We start from the raw sequence: 17,190 nt of genomic DNA, 5'->3' as shown, positions 1-17,190 counted from the left end.
CAGGAATGTTTCTTTTTAATAAATAATGACAGAATTCTATATTAAAAATTGTAGTTTTATCATTACAAACCCTGTTGGATAATTCCAGTCTTGTGATTTCAAAGCAAGAAATTAATTTCTAATAGCAAAAAAAGGCACATTTCAATTTGCATATGGTAAGAAAATGATGGTGCAGCAAAAACACTCAAAATCAAATATTAAAATAAATGTCCTAAGCCACACTCATCATCTAGCCATAGAAAAATTTTACTAAAGCTATTTTTATGATTCAGTGCTGATAACTTTACAGAGCAAATAAAGCTAGGTAAACCAGCTTTTATTTATCTGAATTTCCAAGCTTCAGCATTTAAAAAAGTAGAAAGTTGGTAGGTTACTTTAAATGGCATTACAGTGCACAAATAGGAGCTATGGATACAAAACCAGTTAGTTACAGCTCTAAACTACTATCATGCATGCAAATCCAGCCTGACAAAGGCCTGAGAAGTAGCTGGTATTAATTTAGAACCAAAGCAATTTGAAAAATGTGTGCACTTTCTTGGGACTGTTAAACTACAAGAAATAAAATAACATCTCCCTGTATGAACCTCAGCAATTAAGTGTTTATGAACTACCGAGGATTTTAGTGTCTCGCATCATGATTTCCCTCTGAGCTCCGTTCCCGTTCCCATTCCTGAAATAAGCTTAATAAATCTTACCCCAGATATTGACATTATAGTTCTTTTCAGTTTTCCCAGCAACATTTGTTGCTTCACAAGTGTAACGGCCAGTGTCCTGTACTTGAGCTCCTTCAATCTAGGAAGAAAATGAAAATCTGGATTTCTTCTTCTTACATTGTTATACATGAAACTTGTAGGGAGAGGTTGCTCAGATTTCAATTTTTATTTTTACATCTGTTTCCCTAAATATTAATAATACAGTATTACTCCTGCAAAATCTGTACACAAACATCCAGGTGTCTATGGCCTCCCTCACTCCTCACCCACTGCTCTCTATTGCACCAGAGGGCCTAATGCTATCCAATCTCTAATGGGTACCTAGTGCCGTCATGGTGGGTATAACTCCCCAGAAAGCAATCGCCACCAGAGCGTGACTGCCCAGTTTACCTTCAGTACACTTCCATCTTCAGAGATGCTAAGACCTGGCTTCTTCAGCAAGGGTCGTCCATCTTTGAGCCACATCAGCATGGGTGGGGGAATAGCATTGCTCTGGCAGAGCAGCTCCACTGCCTGGCTGATGAGCACTGAGACATTTTGTTCCTCTCCCATGATGTTTGGTGGAACTACAGCAACAAATCAAAACAAAGGACCTTTGGGCATTGCAGACTTCCCAGAGTAACCACACTGTGGAGTTAGCAGTCTTCATTTAACAAAAATAAAATGGCAATTCCTACCTTTCTGACACAAAACTTAAGTCTCCTTTATAGCACAAAGAGCACTGGAATAATTTTTATTACTTAACAGAATATCCTCTACACAAGATCTATGCTAGCGAGATATCAGCTACAGAGAAACCATGTAGATAAGCCAAGACTAGCAAAAAAATACTTGAAATATGGCTAGAAAGGAAAATCACCAGTGTGTAAAGAATGGGGAAGTACATTCCTGCTAAAAAGAAAAAGAGCTGATGAGTGAAAAGGTTCACAAGATAATAATCAGACCCAGAAGCTGAAAATGCCTTAAACTTTTCCAGACAGTGCCAAGATGGATACTTGGCTTTAAGGACAACTCTGACTTTAAGAAGAATTTTGTCGAGATGGCCAAATACAGAAGACAGAATGAGAACCTATGTGGTTCCAGCCAAGTGAATGGGTTAATGACTTAATCATCAAGTCATAATCTACAATTACTTTATTGTCTATCTGTTTTGTGTAGTATCTGCTAGCTAATTATTGCAATTGTTGGCACTGAGCACTATATTTAGATTTGTACTACAGTTTCAGTGATAACTTCATTATTACACTATTATTTCCAAATTATAGGGTAGAAAAATCAGCTTTTGGAATGAAAGTTTTCTGTGTAGAAGAAAAAAAAAATGCTTCTGGACATTTAAATTGAAGCCCATTAGCTGTTCTTGAACAGCGTCAGGATTTAAGAAAACACATTTTTTTCCCCCATTTTTAAGATTATTTTTGTTTCCATAGTCAGAAAAACAAAGTAACTGAGAAAGCAACTGAGAACTAAACCTTGGAACACAGCAAGTCAGCAGTTTTCCATGGGGAAAGCGTTCGTGGTTGGAGTAAAAAAAACACAGAGGAAGTATTAGACTGACAAGATGCGCTTAACTGAAAAGATTAAAGACCGAAAACTGTTTGCCATCTATGGCTTTGTATCAGTATTCATGGCTGACCTGAATGTCCTTTTTAACCGCACGCTGTACCATCAGTCAGTGGCAATTTTCTGAGACTCCTCAGGCAGCTTTGAGTTGTTGACAGAACATTGCCACATTAAGAGTTTCAAAGTATTCCAATGTCAGACACACGCTGACTTGGAAAACAGCAAGAGTGGTGTAGGCTATCATGCCCTGCACTGCTGCTGCTTACCCCCAGCTCTATACCAGAGGTTCCCTCTCCGAGATCAGAGCCAGTGAGACAGAACTTAGATATGCTTGTCATGCACACCACAGCAAGTCAGGTCCCTTCATTTGCATCACTAACACAGGTGACAGCAGCAAACTGCAGAGAGCAGAAGTGCTTTTACTGGGCTGCTCAAGCATGATCCAGAAGAGAATTCCTGTTCATGCCCTTAATGGCATACATGGTTCTTAAATCCTTAAAAGGTATTCCCTTTCCTTTCCTGTCATTTTAAAACATAAAGCATGTTCATTGTAAACTCTTGACATTAATGCAACATTAGATCTACAATTAAAATATTTACAAAATCAAAACACTCCCAGCAAGAATTACTTTGTCTGGTTACAAGTATCCAGTGCGATTTTTACGGCTGTCGTGTACTAAGACTGTTCATTTTGCCCAAAAAAAGTTGACCAGGGCCAGATATAAGGACCTTTATTGTCACATTTGCTTTGCTTTTTAGTTTTGCAATCCATTACTCCAGAAACTGCATGTCTGATTGCACAAAATATTGGGGAAAGAAGAAGGGAAGCAGTGGGACTGTCTGTGAGAAATACTCTGGGCTTCACTCTGAACAAAATGATACTGAATTAATTAGCACATATGAGATTATAAAATGTCCCAATGTGATACTCAGTAAACCAGAAATACAATTCTCAAGATGTCCTGAAAAATAACTTTAACAATAAAGCTTTGTTTTTCTTGCACAGGAAGTACTAAGCAGAGCAGCTGATTTCACAGTTTGGAAATAATTTAGGGAAAAGTCTGGTCTCTGTGGATAAGAAATATAGTAACTGAAAAAAAATCTGTTTATCTTACTTTCTTTGTAGAATTCACAAAGGCCCAGATTCTTTACAAGTGTTGTGGAACTGAATATTGGAAGCTGATTACTACTTCTACATTACTGCAGAAGGCAAATTTATTTCCAAATACTTTTCCACCAACTACTTTTCCTCTCAGCTAGATTAATTGAAATGTGTTCAAAAGAAAACTGTTTAAGAAACAGAGACAGACACTAAAGCATTTATTTCTGAAGGAACAGGGTTTAAAATTAATCTAATTACGCTCACGGTAACTATATGTTACCCAGATTGTTCCAACTCCTAGACTAGCCCAGCGCACCGCACATTTCTAACCATCTCAGCTCCAACTGCACTCCAAATTATTTTCCTCCTGTAACTTCTTAATTAGATTACCCATATGAGGCAAATCTTAAGAGTAATATTACTTTTTGGTGACAGCCTCATTAAGATGGCCCTGCAGCTGAGCTCAACCCTGGCCAGCTTCTAATACAATAGTTATTTTAAACATACACAACTTCTAACTAACTCTTAATTTCATCCAGCTAAAATGGACAGAGGTTCCAGAAAATAAAAGAGAAACAATAAATATATCCATGCCACTTTTGTGGTTACATATACATACATGCCAAACTCCAAAAGGGACCTTGATATTCCTTGCTCTAGACATAAAATGTTCCAGCCTACGTTAACCTTGAGCTTGCTTGCCATTCCAGAGTCCTCACTTTCTGAACTGCCCCTTACAGATGCAAAAGTAGCCATGACTCAAGTCATGAGTATCCTAACCACACTGCATTTACAAGGAAGTCAATTCTGAAAGCCAAACTCAAAACCAAATAACCTGGCCAGCTGTCCCTATTCACCTTAGAAAACATCCGAACTTCTAACTTCTCTTGCAAGATTTTCCAGACTTCTGCTTAGGATTGCCATAAAGTTAGAGAATGGCAGAGCCAAAACAGTTCTCTCTCTACTGACCTACTGAAAGCAGAAGCAAAACTACAAATATTCTTCAATTCCAAACCACTCTCTCTACATCTGGTACCATAAGATTTCTAAAACAAATGGCAGATCATTGTTCATCCTCATTCCACTGGTGTAGAAAACCACCGAGATATCCAAGGAAAATTAAATCTTGCTACAGTCAAACTCCCTGGCATCCTTCCTGGCAGTATGTCATGCTCTTTGGTATCTGCATATCACCAATGATCTCTAAGAATGCAATATGAAAAGGCATCTTATACAAGTTGCAAAAAAATCAGGATGAAGCTCATACAAGTTACAAGAAATCAGAAGGAAGGATGAATTTACATGAGCTCAATCAAAAAGATTTCAGAATTAACTTGACAATGTGGAAAACTGACAAAGTACAAAAGAGATATATTTCCTGCTTCTTGAAAGAGACAAATTTGACTGGTTGGGCTCTGTACAGCTCAATACAGTGTCACTATTAGAACTAAAAAAGTCACCACCATTTAGGCAGGCATAGCAAGGCTTGAAAATGGAATGGAAACTGGAGAGCTGTATGGCAAACTCACATTGACTCATTCTAGTTCAATAAAGACAACCGAGCTCTGGCCCCAATAATATCTTTTCCCCTTGGGATCTACATGGTTTTTTACACAAAGAGAAACACATATTTTTCCCCTATCGTTTATAAATGAGCCTTTATGTATTAAACTTTTAAATTCACTGTTGCAACTACATTTCTTCAGGGATACGGAGAAGAACATACTTACATACTTTAATACATGTGTACGTATGTGGATATGTATATTTTTACTTACAAATACACATGTACACATCTCCTCATCACTTTGCTTTCCATTACGGGTTGGAATCATTTTTATTCAATGTTGCTAAAGGTCTGGGCCACAGTGTGCTTAGTTAAAGCTCCATGAACAGTTCTCGTGACCGAAAAAAAAAAAAAAGATTTGTCAGAAAATCTCACCATAAACTCTGAGATCAATATCTCTTTGGCTCTCACCCGCAGCATTGACTGCAACACAAGTGTATTTTCCTGTGTCACTGATCTGAGCGCTAGTCAATGCCAAGACTCGGCCCCCAGACAGAATCTGCAATACAAGCACGACACATTCAGAATACAATGTAAAACACAAGCAGAGAGAACTATTAGGTTTCATTTCAAAATGAAGTACTTGTTTTGCCACTGCTTCCCACCATCGCTCTGTTCTCTACACTATTCCCTGCACTCTGTTGTTCTCTTTTGATCGAGACTTGCAAAAGCAGTAGTCTATCTTCATGCAAGTCTGTAAGGAACTCTTGGCATTCGCAAGTCTGCAGGATTTGGACATTTCTCCCTCTTATCAGTTTCAAACATTGTCACACCTTTTGTCTGTGCCCAGAGTTGTCCCCATAGTACACAAATTTCCTCTCTTTCCTTTCAGATTGTAAAATTAGCTTTCAAAAAGCAACCACGCCCTCTCCTTTTAACTCTGAGATATCTCCTTACATCAGTGGTTGGTCTTTTTTTCTGAATTAGTATTTTATGTAATGAGGTATTACATGATCTTGAAGCTCTACAGATCTCTTCAGCATAGGAATATGGTCCAGTGTCCTCTTCTTGCCAGTAAGTGAAAAATTTGTTGATGCAAACTCTTACTCAGTATGAAATCCGTTGAAAGGACCACCTTATTTCAACGTATCTATATCTTCCACTTCACACAGTAATTACTGGAGCTAAACTCGCACCAATAACCTGAGCAAAAGGCCTTATACTTCCATTCCAAATCCTCTAACTTACTCTGTGCCATTAAATTGCACTAGCTTAGAAGTCTCCTACCACAACAGGAAACAGCACAGATAGCAGGATTTGAACCCAGTACCTGGAGTCCATCACTAAAGCTGGAAACAGGGCTACCATCTCTTAGCCATGTCAGAATAGGTGCAGGGATGCCTCTTGCTTCACATTCCAGTCGCACTAGGTTATTAACCACCACTGTCACCATGTCACTGCTGCCAGAGATAGATGGTGGGACTGAAAAAAAAAAGAAAATAAAGCTGAAACAGCTACATAAGAGTATTAATCACAATGAAATGAAATGGGCTGCTTACTTTTGGACATTATTTCTCTTTCTGCAAGGCACTACATTGTTGGAAAGATTTCTCATGTCACTCCTACTGAACTCTTGTCATTTGTTTGCTCTGTGCCAAATCCTGCTCTTTCCTTGCATAAGCAGTCAGATAATTTCAACGAAACTGCTGTGAGCAAGGTAAGCAGGACTGGGCCCACAGCCCAGAGGACAGCTGCGAAACCCAAGAACCATAACATAAAACCAGAAAATATTCCCTAAAACTTTTATAATACTCCATTTAGACCTTGTGAAAGGCATTAAGAGTGGTGGGTTTAAAGGAAGAAGTTTATCATATAAGCCACATAAAGCAAATACATACACAGAGTAATAAATTGGCCTTGCAGAGCATGTGTGAACATTTACCAGATTAGACTGTATAACATCTGCCTGTCCGATGATAAAAAACATCATATTGGAACATCTCAAAACACTTACTATAGATATACAGTCTAGCAAATTTTGTAGAGCTATGTTAAAAAAGGAGATAAGAAGTATTAAAAAAGGGAGAAGTTTCATTTATCAGGAGAATTGAAAAAATTTTATTTGCTCCTACCACTAACAATTTAGTTACAAAGCTTTACAGTCAGTATCAGTAAGTCACTCCTAGAAAGAGATGAGGATGGTTGATCTACTCACACATATCCTATGTGAGAGGAAAAAAAAAAAGCGCATAAAATTCTGTAGTGAAAATAAGATTCATTAATAAATTCAGCAACCTCTAACAGCCTGTAACTCAGGCTACCTACTCTTAGATAAATTCCAGTAATAGCAGAAATGGCAGGAAAAAAACAAGTGTGATTTTATAATCTTTTTTCCCCACACACACATGCACACAGTTCCCCTATTTCACTACAGTAGCATCCATTGTTCTCAAAATGCCTGGAAAAGCTATAGTGGTGAGAAAGAATTGGAAAAAACTTAATACAATGAAATCATATGAATATACTAAACTGGAATTCAACCTGCTTCCTTCAGTAGGCCTGCCTAGTTTCATTTAATGTTAAGCCTGCAGTATCAAGCATTGTTTTTAATGCAAAAATGATCTGATAATTTCTACCATAGCTACTGCATCCACAACACTATTAACAACAGAAGTTGTTGAATATGATCAGTAATCGACCAACATAGGTGCTCATTCACAATGTCAACTACCATACAGAAATCTAGAGCAGGCTTTCAGTAAATGCAGCATAACTTTCTGTGCTTGACACTTCAGAGTCTGTTCTCCATTAAGTAGTCATTCTTGCTTCCACTATTGAGGGGGGGAAAAAACCTCAATTTTTCTCTTCTCAAACTCATAAACTCTAAGTAAACTGGATGATAAACTTGTTCATGGTAAATTCAAAAAGCACTCCATTGTAAGCCTGGCACAACACAAGCTGAATTAAGTAGGTTCATGGATAGGTGTTTCAGCTTCCTTTGATGCAATTAGTTCTGGCTGCAACTGCATATATTCTGTTCCGGAAGGGGAAACAATTTTATGTGTCTAAGTCAGAAAGTATTAGTCCCTAGAAAACTCCAGACATATCCACTGAAATCCCACCACCCATAAAAAGACACGCATATACTTAGAAGTTATTTTTCATTTTTCGGTTTAACCAGAATAATGACCTTGGCTCTAACTATTTCCTGGGAATTAATCACTGGGTGGGGTTAATTGCCTTTGACCATGTCTTGAGCCATCAGTTTTTCCCATGATGGTCATTAACTCGATGGAAATGTACTGCCCAACTCATTATTTGTTAATTAACATTAATAGGAACTACATACTCTGCACGCATCTCAGCTGGGGACACTGTGCCAAATTTGGGCCACAGTTTTGCATGAAAGACTCCCACAGAACACCAGCTACATGCATATGCATGTATCAAAGATAAGAATTTGGATTACAAATTACAGCCCCATCCAAAAGCCACTGAAATCAGTGGAAAAGCTCCAGTTTGGCTTTTGATCAGGTATCTGATGTCTGCAAACACCCACACTTCTACTTCATCTTATTAGATACAGTACATTTTTCTTTAAAACTCTTGGATTATGAAAGAGCTTTTGATCTGTGTCCTTTCTTTATCTACTGTGAGCTTTAAAGTCATCTACAGCAAAACCAAGCAATTGCAAGGTCTTCCAAATTGCTGAAGTGGTAACATAAATAACTCTTCCACAAATCTGGTGTCTCTGCTCATTCTTCCTAGAATTTACTTCCCTTACCACATTTTCCTAATTCAAAACATGTATTCTAATGTCACTGAAAAACAGAAGAGTGAATTTTCTTCCCTCTGACTCCTGCCGTATTTCTTCCAGTATGATGGTGTCATGAGCAATGGTAAGTCTGCTAAGCAGACTTGAAAATTGTAAAGTGCACACACATGTTTTTCCTAAGTTTTATAATACTTACCATGAACCTGAAGACTGTAAAATAACTCAGCTGTGCCCGCTGTGTTGACAGCCACACACTTGTAAACACCAGTGTCAGAGATCTGAGCACCCTCAACCTGCAGAACCTGCCCTCTGTTCAGAAAAGTGGCGCTTGCAGCACCAGTAAGTGGATGATCGTCTTTGTACCACGTGATAGCTGCATAACGAAAGGAAAGATTGAAAAGTTGCCAAAAATATCCCCATTATGAACAATGGGACCAAACAGTCTTCCAACTTTCCATCTAAGTTTTCAGATAACACCAACATAACACCAAAACTTAAAAACCAATATCAATACTACTCATTATTAATAACAATAAAAAGTAACTAGAAAATTAGGAAATCTGTAACATTTGTGTAGAATAGTGACTATGCCTACAGAATTCAATAGCAAACTTGACACTACCATCCATGTGCACCATATATTTATGAAAAAATGTTCTGAAGTTAAAAAATTATCACACAAAGTATATTTTGGGGATACAAAGGGGATTTACTCATCTCAGACCAAGGTCAACAGCAGCTGTTTAAAAATATGCAATAATATGATATGTATCATTTTTTCACCTTTTACCTAAAGTATTGATACATTAAACTGAACCACCTGGGAAAGTTTACAGAATCAAGATGCAAGCTATCAAATCAAAGTTCAACTGGCAGATGGAAAAACTGAAAATAAAGCCCAGAAAACTGCTATTACTCCAAAAGAAAATTTTATATCAACAAAATCCGAGGGCTTTGTTGCATCTCAGCCAAAAGATGGCACCCTCCATCAGCAGAATGTGAAACTAATGCTTTACTGGCATCACTTCACTATTCAGTTAGATGAAACTGCTACTCACTGAATAATTTTCTGCAGCACACAAGTTTTCTGTGAAAGACACAGACTCAAAAAGTAATCTGGCCTGACTGATGAACAAGAGTGCATGCAAGCTTCTTTCTTTTTCATTGTGATGTTGTGCTATCACTTTTCTTAGTTAGTGTCATATCTTGACATTAGTATGTAGCATAACATCATACATAGAAGAGGAGACCAAACTGGTTTAGTGTATAAATTATACGAACTCCATCATTTCAATTGTTTGTTCTAAAATAACTGACAATTTGATGAGAAAAATAGAGTGCAAACCAGATATAAAATCCTTATGTTTTTATAAAATTTTATATATACCCACAATAATTTCAAATTTTGTTTTATACAGGTATAAATGATTCTAGAAAATAATACTTTGCTGAGAATTAATTATTTAAAAAGGTAGAGAAGGTGAACCTGGATGATCATCTGAAATTTAGTAACACCATTCTTCTGAAAATGGGACTATCATGAGCACAAGAATAAATTGCTATACTAGATATGATATTCGTTATACACTATTCCCCAAGTTTTGCTTTACAATAATTAATACAGAAAAGAATTAATACAGAAAATTATTCTCATATTAACATGTTATTTTTATATCCCATCAGAAGAAGGTGGGAAGAAAAAGCACACATTAGAAAAAAGGCGGCAATAATTTTTTATCTGCACATCTCAACAAAAACAACAAAAAAGATTAACTGTAAAAAAAAGCTAATCCAAAAACCCTAGCACTGAAACAATCCCAGCAATGACGTAACTAAAATCCAGATTGCTTTAGATTTTTTTCAGTTCAGAAATAATTCAAAAGATCCATTAGTCTAACAGGAGCCAAACTCATTCAGCTCTCGCTTGGGTAGATGTCTATGATTTCTATGGGAAACTTGCTTTTAAAAAAAGAAAAGAAAAGATTATAATTCCACAAAATGTGAGGAAAATAAAACACAAACAGATATACACAGCCTAGTTTTCAAAGCTTAGAATATAAAGAGAACCTACAAATTCATTAGTATAATTTATCATTGGGGCAAGCCACAGAAAGCACTGTACACACACAGAGAATCTACTCATTTTCACAGGCAAAGGGCCCAGACCAAAGAGCCTCCTATAAATTTCAATAGACTTTATCTAAAGTCCTAGACATGGCCACATTTGATAGGCACACTCAATACGCAAGGTATTGTTTTAAGTCTATCTTACGCTATAAAATATTGACCTGACAGGCGAAAAGAGTGGATGTGTTTAAAGCTGATTTAGCAGAAGTCTCACAATATTCTTGTCTATGGACAGGACATTGCTATACAGGCAAGGGAGTAGATTATCCTTCTGTTTTTCATTCATTTAATTAAAGATGGTGGGGATTACCAAATTCCTCAATACTTACTCCACGTCAGTTGATATATTGACATTTCCCATTATACATAGCGTTTAATAGTTTCTAGCTAGTTCAAAAACCACAGAACTAACTTCACATTCAGAATATCCATTATTTTCAAAAGACACATAAAAGTGAAAACCTTTTATCAGATCTGCTTCATGTTCCCAAAGGTGCATGTGCATACCTGGCAGAGGGTTCCCAGATGCTCTACATTCAAGATGTATTGGATTGTTCACCACCACTGTTTCATTTAACATTTTCCCTGTATCTTCCAGACTGGGCGGTTCTGGGAAAAGACAAAGGCATCACATTTTCATTAATCCAGCCACCCAGCTAGCAGAACATCCAATCACAAAGTAATCTGCCCTCTGAGAAACTTTGAGCAATGAATTGTACAAGCTTCAACTAACTGCTGGATGACCGAGGAATTTCTCAAGAAAGTTCGTCTTTAAAACGGGAATACTCTCTAATTATATAACCTCATTAGTGTTAAGAGGAATAAAACATTATTTTTATTACTTTCTATTTTTTCACAAAAAATGGCACTTAAAATGGACTTGCAGGAAATGGGTGCGCAACACAGAACAGTAATTCTTCTAATCTGGCAAGCTCATCTCACTTGAACTGGTAAAATGAAACTGAATGTTGTACACAGCAAGTGTACTTACTAAAGTTTATGAATTTGTAACATGACAGAAACACCAGATAATGACACTTCGAACATGAAGACTGAGAGCAAAAGAGATATTTACGAGCATGGGACTGACACTAAAATCAACTATGATGCAATTATCACAGTATAACATGAGTGTGGTTTCTCTTTCTAAGTCTCACCCATGGAGATGCTACAATCTCCATTTCAGTTTAACATTTTCCAGTTACTGACTCCATCTGACAATAAAAGTCAACATAATCATAATCATCATGAGCATTTTGCCACAGTCGATTCCTGCACTTCCTGTATCCTTTGAGGATTGGGTCACATCAAGAATGCACAATACCTCGTGACCAATTCTGAGGCAAATATACATAAATCATGGTGAGAGCATTTATTAAATTCACATGCAAACAGCAGCTTCTCAGGTTTCCCCGATTCCTTTTATACTGTTTTTAGATGCGAAGTAAAATTCTTTTTAAACAGTCTGAAAAATCCCCTCCTAAGAGAATGTTTCTTTCTCAGAAAAGTAATTCCTGTAAAATTTCCCCATTGCAAGGTCATGGGGAATGCCGTTATCCCCAGAAGACTTGGATCAAATATCATATCTTGATTCAGAAACATAAAGTACCCTTCTGAGTGGTGGGTTAGTGGCAATGTGTTTGGCTTCTTGGGGTACCTCTGAACAGAAGAGTTAAATGGAAAGGCATTCATTTTCATGGCCCTCAGTACCACATGATAAAGGCTAAATCCCAAGAATGACAGCTTTTCCCCTGACTTCTTACTAATGTAGTGGGACAAAGAAAGAAAACTGAGATGGATGTGCAGAGACAACAAAAATGCCAGAGAGCTTAAAAGAGAAGGGAATACAGATGTAAAAAAGCTGCCTTAAAACAGCCATGTTTAGCTTCTAACTAGAAGCAGAAACATTACCATGCACATGAAGCCGAACGTGCTGTTGGGCTTCTCCTGCAGCATTTGTTGCCACACAAGTGTATCGGCCAGCATCTTCCAGCAGGGCCTTGACAACTTGCAGAATACGGCCTGAAGACTCCAGCTGTACCAAAACAGAGAGCAGGGAACCACTTTACACAACAATCCCAGGCAGAGCCGCTAAGCGTAATGGCAAAGCAGACGCTTACACCAAATACAGCCAGTTTCATCTTTCTTCTAACCTGGGGCTAATATTCATGCAAAAGGTGTCTTGGTAGTTCAGAGACTTCAGTGTTCCTGGGACATCAGGATTATTAGCTGTACAGCTAGCTGTAAGGAGACCTAGATGGCAGAGGGGCAGGCAAGCAAAGTGAAGAGGAGGCTGCAGGCAGAGAGAGCTGCCACTGGCAAGATGTCAAAACTGCTCCAGCCTAAAGTAAATCAAAGCCATTACAAGCGTTCAATCCCCTGGAGCATGCAAGCACTGGGAAAGGCTGTTCATTGAAACTCAGAATCTCAGTGAGAAGGGAATGTATAGGTAGGTGCTGCAATAGCAGTGCTTATAGAAAAACTCATGTCATCCTGCTTCACAGTGACAAGTGGGTAGAGCCACCTCATAACCGGCAGACAACCATACCTTGAAGGTTAAAGTACAACTGAAAGGAGCCGGATGCTGAATTTACAGTCATGGATTCTTCTGCTATGGAGGTGTCTAATAGGATTCAGTCTACTAAACAGTGCTATTCAATCTGAGATACCATCCTATTCAGGTAAAAAGCCCATCGCTCTCCAGGATAGATCTTTAGCATCTTTATATCACAGCACGAGGGAAGCAAAAGGAAAAGAAGCACTAACATGTATAATTTATTGTAACTATCTTTCATGGTTTGGATCCCATAAAAGAGTAGTGCTTACTCTTGTATTTCCTCCGGCTGTGTTTACTGGTTGACCATCTTTTAACCAAGTTATGGAAGGGCTGGGAATGCCATTGGCTATGCACTGCAGTGTCACAGGTTTGTATATCACAACAACTCTCTCAGAAGTCCCAGCTGATTTGATGGTTGGAGGAACTGGAAGAAGCACCAGAAACAAAAATGAAGTATCATTTGAACATACACATTTAAATATATAGAAGCAGTATCCCACAGGTAAGAGCAGCTCTACTTCTATTTCATCTACTTTCATCTCCAATTTTTCAACTCACTAATACAAATAAACATTTACAGAAACCTCGAGCACCTTCTTGCCAGCAATTTAAAATAAAGGCAGTCTGCTTCTTCCCCCACCACACCCCTTGAGTAACCTACCATGCACAGTAACATCAAATTCTCTTTCATGTTCTCCTGCCTTATTTGCAGCCACACATTTATACCGGCCAGTGTCTGACACTTGAGCTCGAGAGATGAGAAGTTTTTGTCCATTTAGTAAGATCTTATGTCCACCTCTCTCTTCAACTGGTTGACCATCTTTCAACCACCTACCGAAAGGAAAGTACAAACTCAGATCTCTATGAAAGTAAGATCAACAACACTCCTAAAATACACATAATTCTACTAAACAGAATTTCCAGGAAGGTTTGGAGATGTCAGGTAGTATTCTGCTTTTCTTAGTGTCATGTACCAAAATGGTTTATCAGGAGAATGGAGTATAGGGGAACAGGCATTAAAGAAGTCAGAAAGGTTGACAGCTGGGAAGCAGTAGTGAAAGCAGATGTCACCGAGGCAGACACAAATCTCCAAAGCAAAAGCAATCACTGGTGGCAGATGAAAAGTGCATGGTTGCATTAGCAAGGGAATGAGAGTTTTGTCAGCTCTTGTTATCTATCCTAGTTTCCAGGACATGCATATGGGTACAACATACCAAACTACTTTAAAATAAAATCCTGATCCTGCCATGTGTGTGCCTGACACTGTCTTCAGTGGAGCCAGGAGTTTCTCCTCCACACATTAACCATCACTAAATAGTATGGGCAGTTCATAAAGATCACCTCCAAGCTCACCTAATCAATCAGCAGATTTTTTTTTTTTTTCTACTCTCATACCAATCCCCTTACGTGATAGTTGGTGAGGGTGTCCCTGCTGCCAAACAATCCAGCTCCAAAGGACTATGGAGAATCACAATGTAGTCCAAGAGCTCATCTCCACCTTCCACAAATGGTGGGACTGTAAGAGAGAAAAATCCATCAACAGAAACATTTAAGCATCAGAAATATCATAAAAGTCTATCTCAAATAGTAATGTTAAAAACAAAATAATTTTGACATCTACCTCACTTTGGGACACGCACTGATTTGTAGCTCATTATGAACCACTATTCCTTTTTGAAGAGAAACATTTACCTAATGATGTTCTCATTCTTCTCCATTGTTTCTTGGTTTTTTGTTTGTTTTTTCCAGATTCTGTCAGAACGATCCTGTGAATGGGGGGGGGGGGACGGTGGACGGGGACGGGGACATGACTTTTAGCACCCTCTGTCAGCAGGAGAAAACAGAAGTGCAAAAGACCCTCTTCCAGGTCCTCTTCACCCTGTCTCATTCTCTCCCAGGAGTGGGTGGGCTGGGGAGGAAGCACTGCCATACAGCTCCTCCCAGCTCCTTCACTGACTAGCAAGACCTGTGAGATAAACCTTGAGCAGCAGAATGGCTGCTCTACATCTGCATGCAATAGTATGCAATGTTCTTCAAGAGAGCAGTTCAAAGCCTAAAAACCAAGCCTTTACAGTTCTTAAATAAACCCTTCCATGTCAGGAGAACATGATTAACATCTGTACAATTCATTACCTAGAGACATTCAGAAGGGACTGCTGAGATGCAGACTGTAGTAAAGGATTGAATGGAAAAAGAAGGAAAAAATCTTTTACAAGAAAAGGTTCAAAATTTGCACAACACAACTCAAATTCAGAGAAAGATGTTCTCTCCCCAGAGGCAACTGTTCAGTGATATTTTTAATGGATATCTTTCATATCCATGATTTTCTTCTATGAAGGCAAGTTAGAAGAATTTTAAAGGTTACTGAGAATAGTATTTACCTACCACGTGCACAAAAACTCTTAAAGAACTAACCTGAAAGTAAGAGTCTTCAAACCATCCTGTAACCCTGTGTGCAGTGCAGTGCTCAGGAGTAGATATGTAGCTTGACTAACTGATCTTTCATATAACGATACCAACAAAAATAAAAGCATACTTTATTAGGTTTATGGAAATCTGATAAATCAGTAGTTCTGTTGCTCACACACCTAAGATTTCAACTTCATATTTGATTTCTTGTTCTCCAGCTATGCTTGTGGCCACACACAAATACTGGCCCCGGTCAGCTTCAACGGCATTCAGAATCTCCAGCTTCTTCCCACCAGATACAATGCGGAGGTTGTCGCTTGCTTTCACAGGCACACCATCTTTTAACCAGGTAAGGAGAGGCAGAGGGTTGCCAGCAGCTTTACACTCCAATGTCAGTGAACTGCCAGCAACCACCTGACTGTTCTGGGCTGTGTCAGCATCACCCTCAATTACTGGAGGAACTGTAGAAAGGAAAAAATGTATTGCAAGCGATTAATTCTGTAGCCAGAAAATGTATTAAAAGCAAATGGGTTAGTTCCTCCCCACCCACTTTGGCTCTCTATGCCATTATGTCACACACAATTTCATGTGAGAATTTGCTGCTGAGGCAAGCCAAGACAAAGGAGAAACAGAGAAGTCAAATGATGTAGTTCAACATTGACCAGTTGTATAAAATAGAGGATCTGCAGGGCTTTTTGATGGAAGAACTAAATACGAAAGTCTTAAAACAGTACGCTAAAGATCCCACCCAGAGCAGCTATTTCAGGTAAGTGCTGTTCAGCATGCACATGTGAGAAAAAGAAAGGATACATGGAGAAGAAATAGTTTGCATACTTCACTAAAGCGTGGTATCGAGGCCTGTGAAGTCAAGAGCTTTTTGAGACTCACATAAAGCACAGGGTGCAAAGTTCCCTCTACATGGCCCTGCTAACACAGGCCTGTCTCTAAATGCAGCCATTGACTGCTGTGCACCTTTGACAGGCCTGCAAAGCCTGCTGACGTTACAAAGGCAGAAAAGCTTTCAGGATGCACTTCCTGTAACATGGCAAATAACCAAGTTCAATAAACTCTCACTTACCATAGACATCCACATCATATATTTTCTCAGCAACTCCAGCAGCATTGGTCACATGGCAAGTATATTTTGCAGAATCTGATACTTGGGCCTGAGGTATCTGCAGGAATTGCCCTCTATCCACATACAGAGCTTGGGGGCTGGAAATAATTGGGCGTCCATCTTTGTACCATGTAATGGTAGGAACAGGGATTCCCTTGGTTTCGCATTCCAAATTTATAAGATTGTTAAGAAGCGCTGATACCTCTGTGGTAATATTTCCTCCTTTAATACTAGGAGGGACTATTTCAAAAGACAAAACAACAACATTAAAACCTTAGTATACAAGTCTGTGCAGATTGAAATGGATTAAACATTAGAATACT

The 17,190-nt window shown here is 38.5% G+C and overlaps 1 protein-coding gene across 1 annotated transcript in view; it reads right to left on the bottom strand.

Moving 5' to 3' along the window:
• Nucleotides 1–17,190, bottom strand: part of HMCN1 (hemicentin 1) — a 211,653-nt gene that overhangs the window by 85,072 nt on the left and 109,391 nt on the right. The window contains exons 31-42 of the mRNA XM_052801508.1: nt 16,829–17,107; nt 15,930–16,211; nt 14,749–14,857; nt 14,003–14,172; nt 13,611–13,765; nt 12,696–12,819; nt 11,292–11,393; nt 8,854–9,030; nt 6,213–6,364; nt 5,318–5,441; nt 1,104–1,279; nt 696–792 (exon numbers count right to left, since the gene is read on the bottom strand). Of these exons, the coding sequence (XP_052657468.1) occupies nt 696–792; nt 1,104–1,279; nt 5,318–5,441; nt 6,213–6,364; nt 8,854–9,030; nt 11,292–11,393; nt 12,696–12,819; nt 13,611–13,765; nt 14,003–14,172; nt 14,749–14,857; nt 15,930–16,211; nt 16,829–17,107 (1,947 nt within the window). The remainder of the gene's footprint in view (nt 1–695; nt 793–1,103; nt 1,280–5,317; nt 5,442–6,212; nt 6,365–8,853; nt 9,031–11,291; nt 11,394–12,695; nt 12,820–13,610; nt 13,766–14,002; nt 14,173–14,748; nt 14,858–15,929; nt 16,212–16,828; nt 17,108–17,190) is intronic.

Source organism: Harpia harpyja, chromosome 11 (assembly GCF_026419915.1).
Source record: "Harpia harpyja isolate bHarHar1 chromosome 11, bHarHar1 primary haplotype, whole genome shotgun sequence".
In the NCBI taxonomy this organism is placed as follows: domain Eukaryota; kingdom Metazoa; phylum Chordata; class Aves; order Accipitriformes; family Accipitridae; genus Harpia; species Harpia harpyja.
Note: the sequence above shows the minus strand (reverse complement) of the source record. Positions and strands in the feature narration are given on the sequence as shown.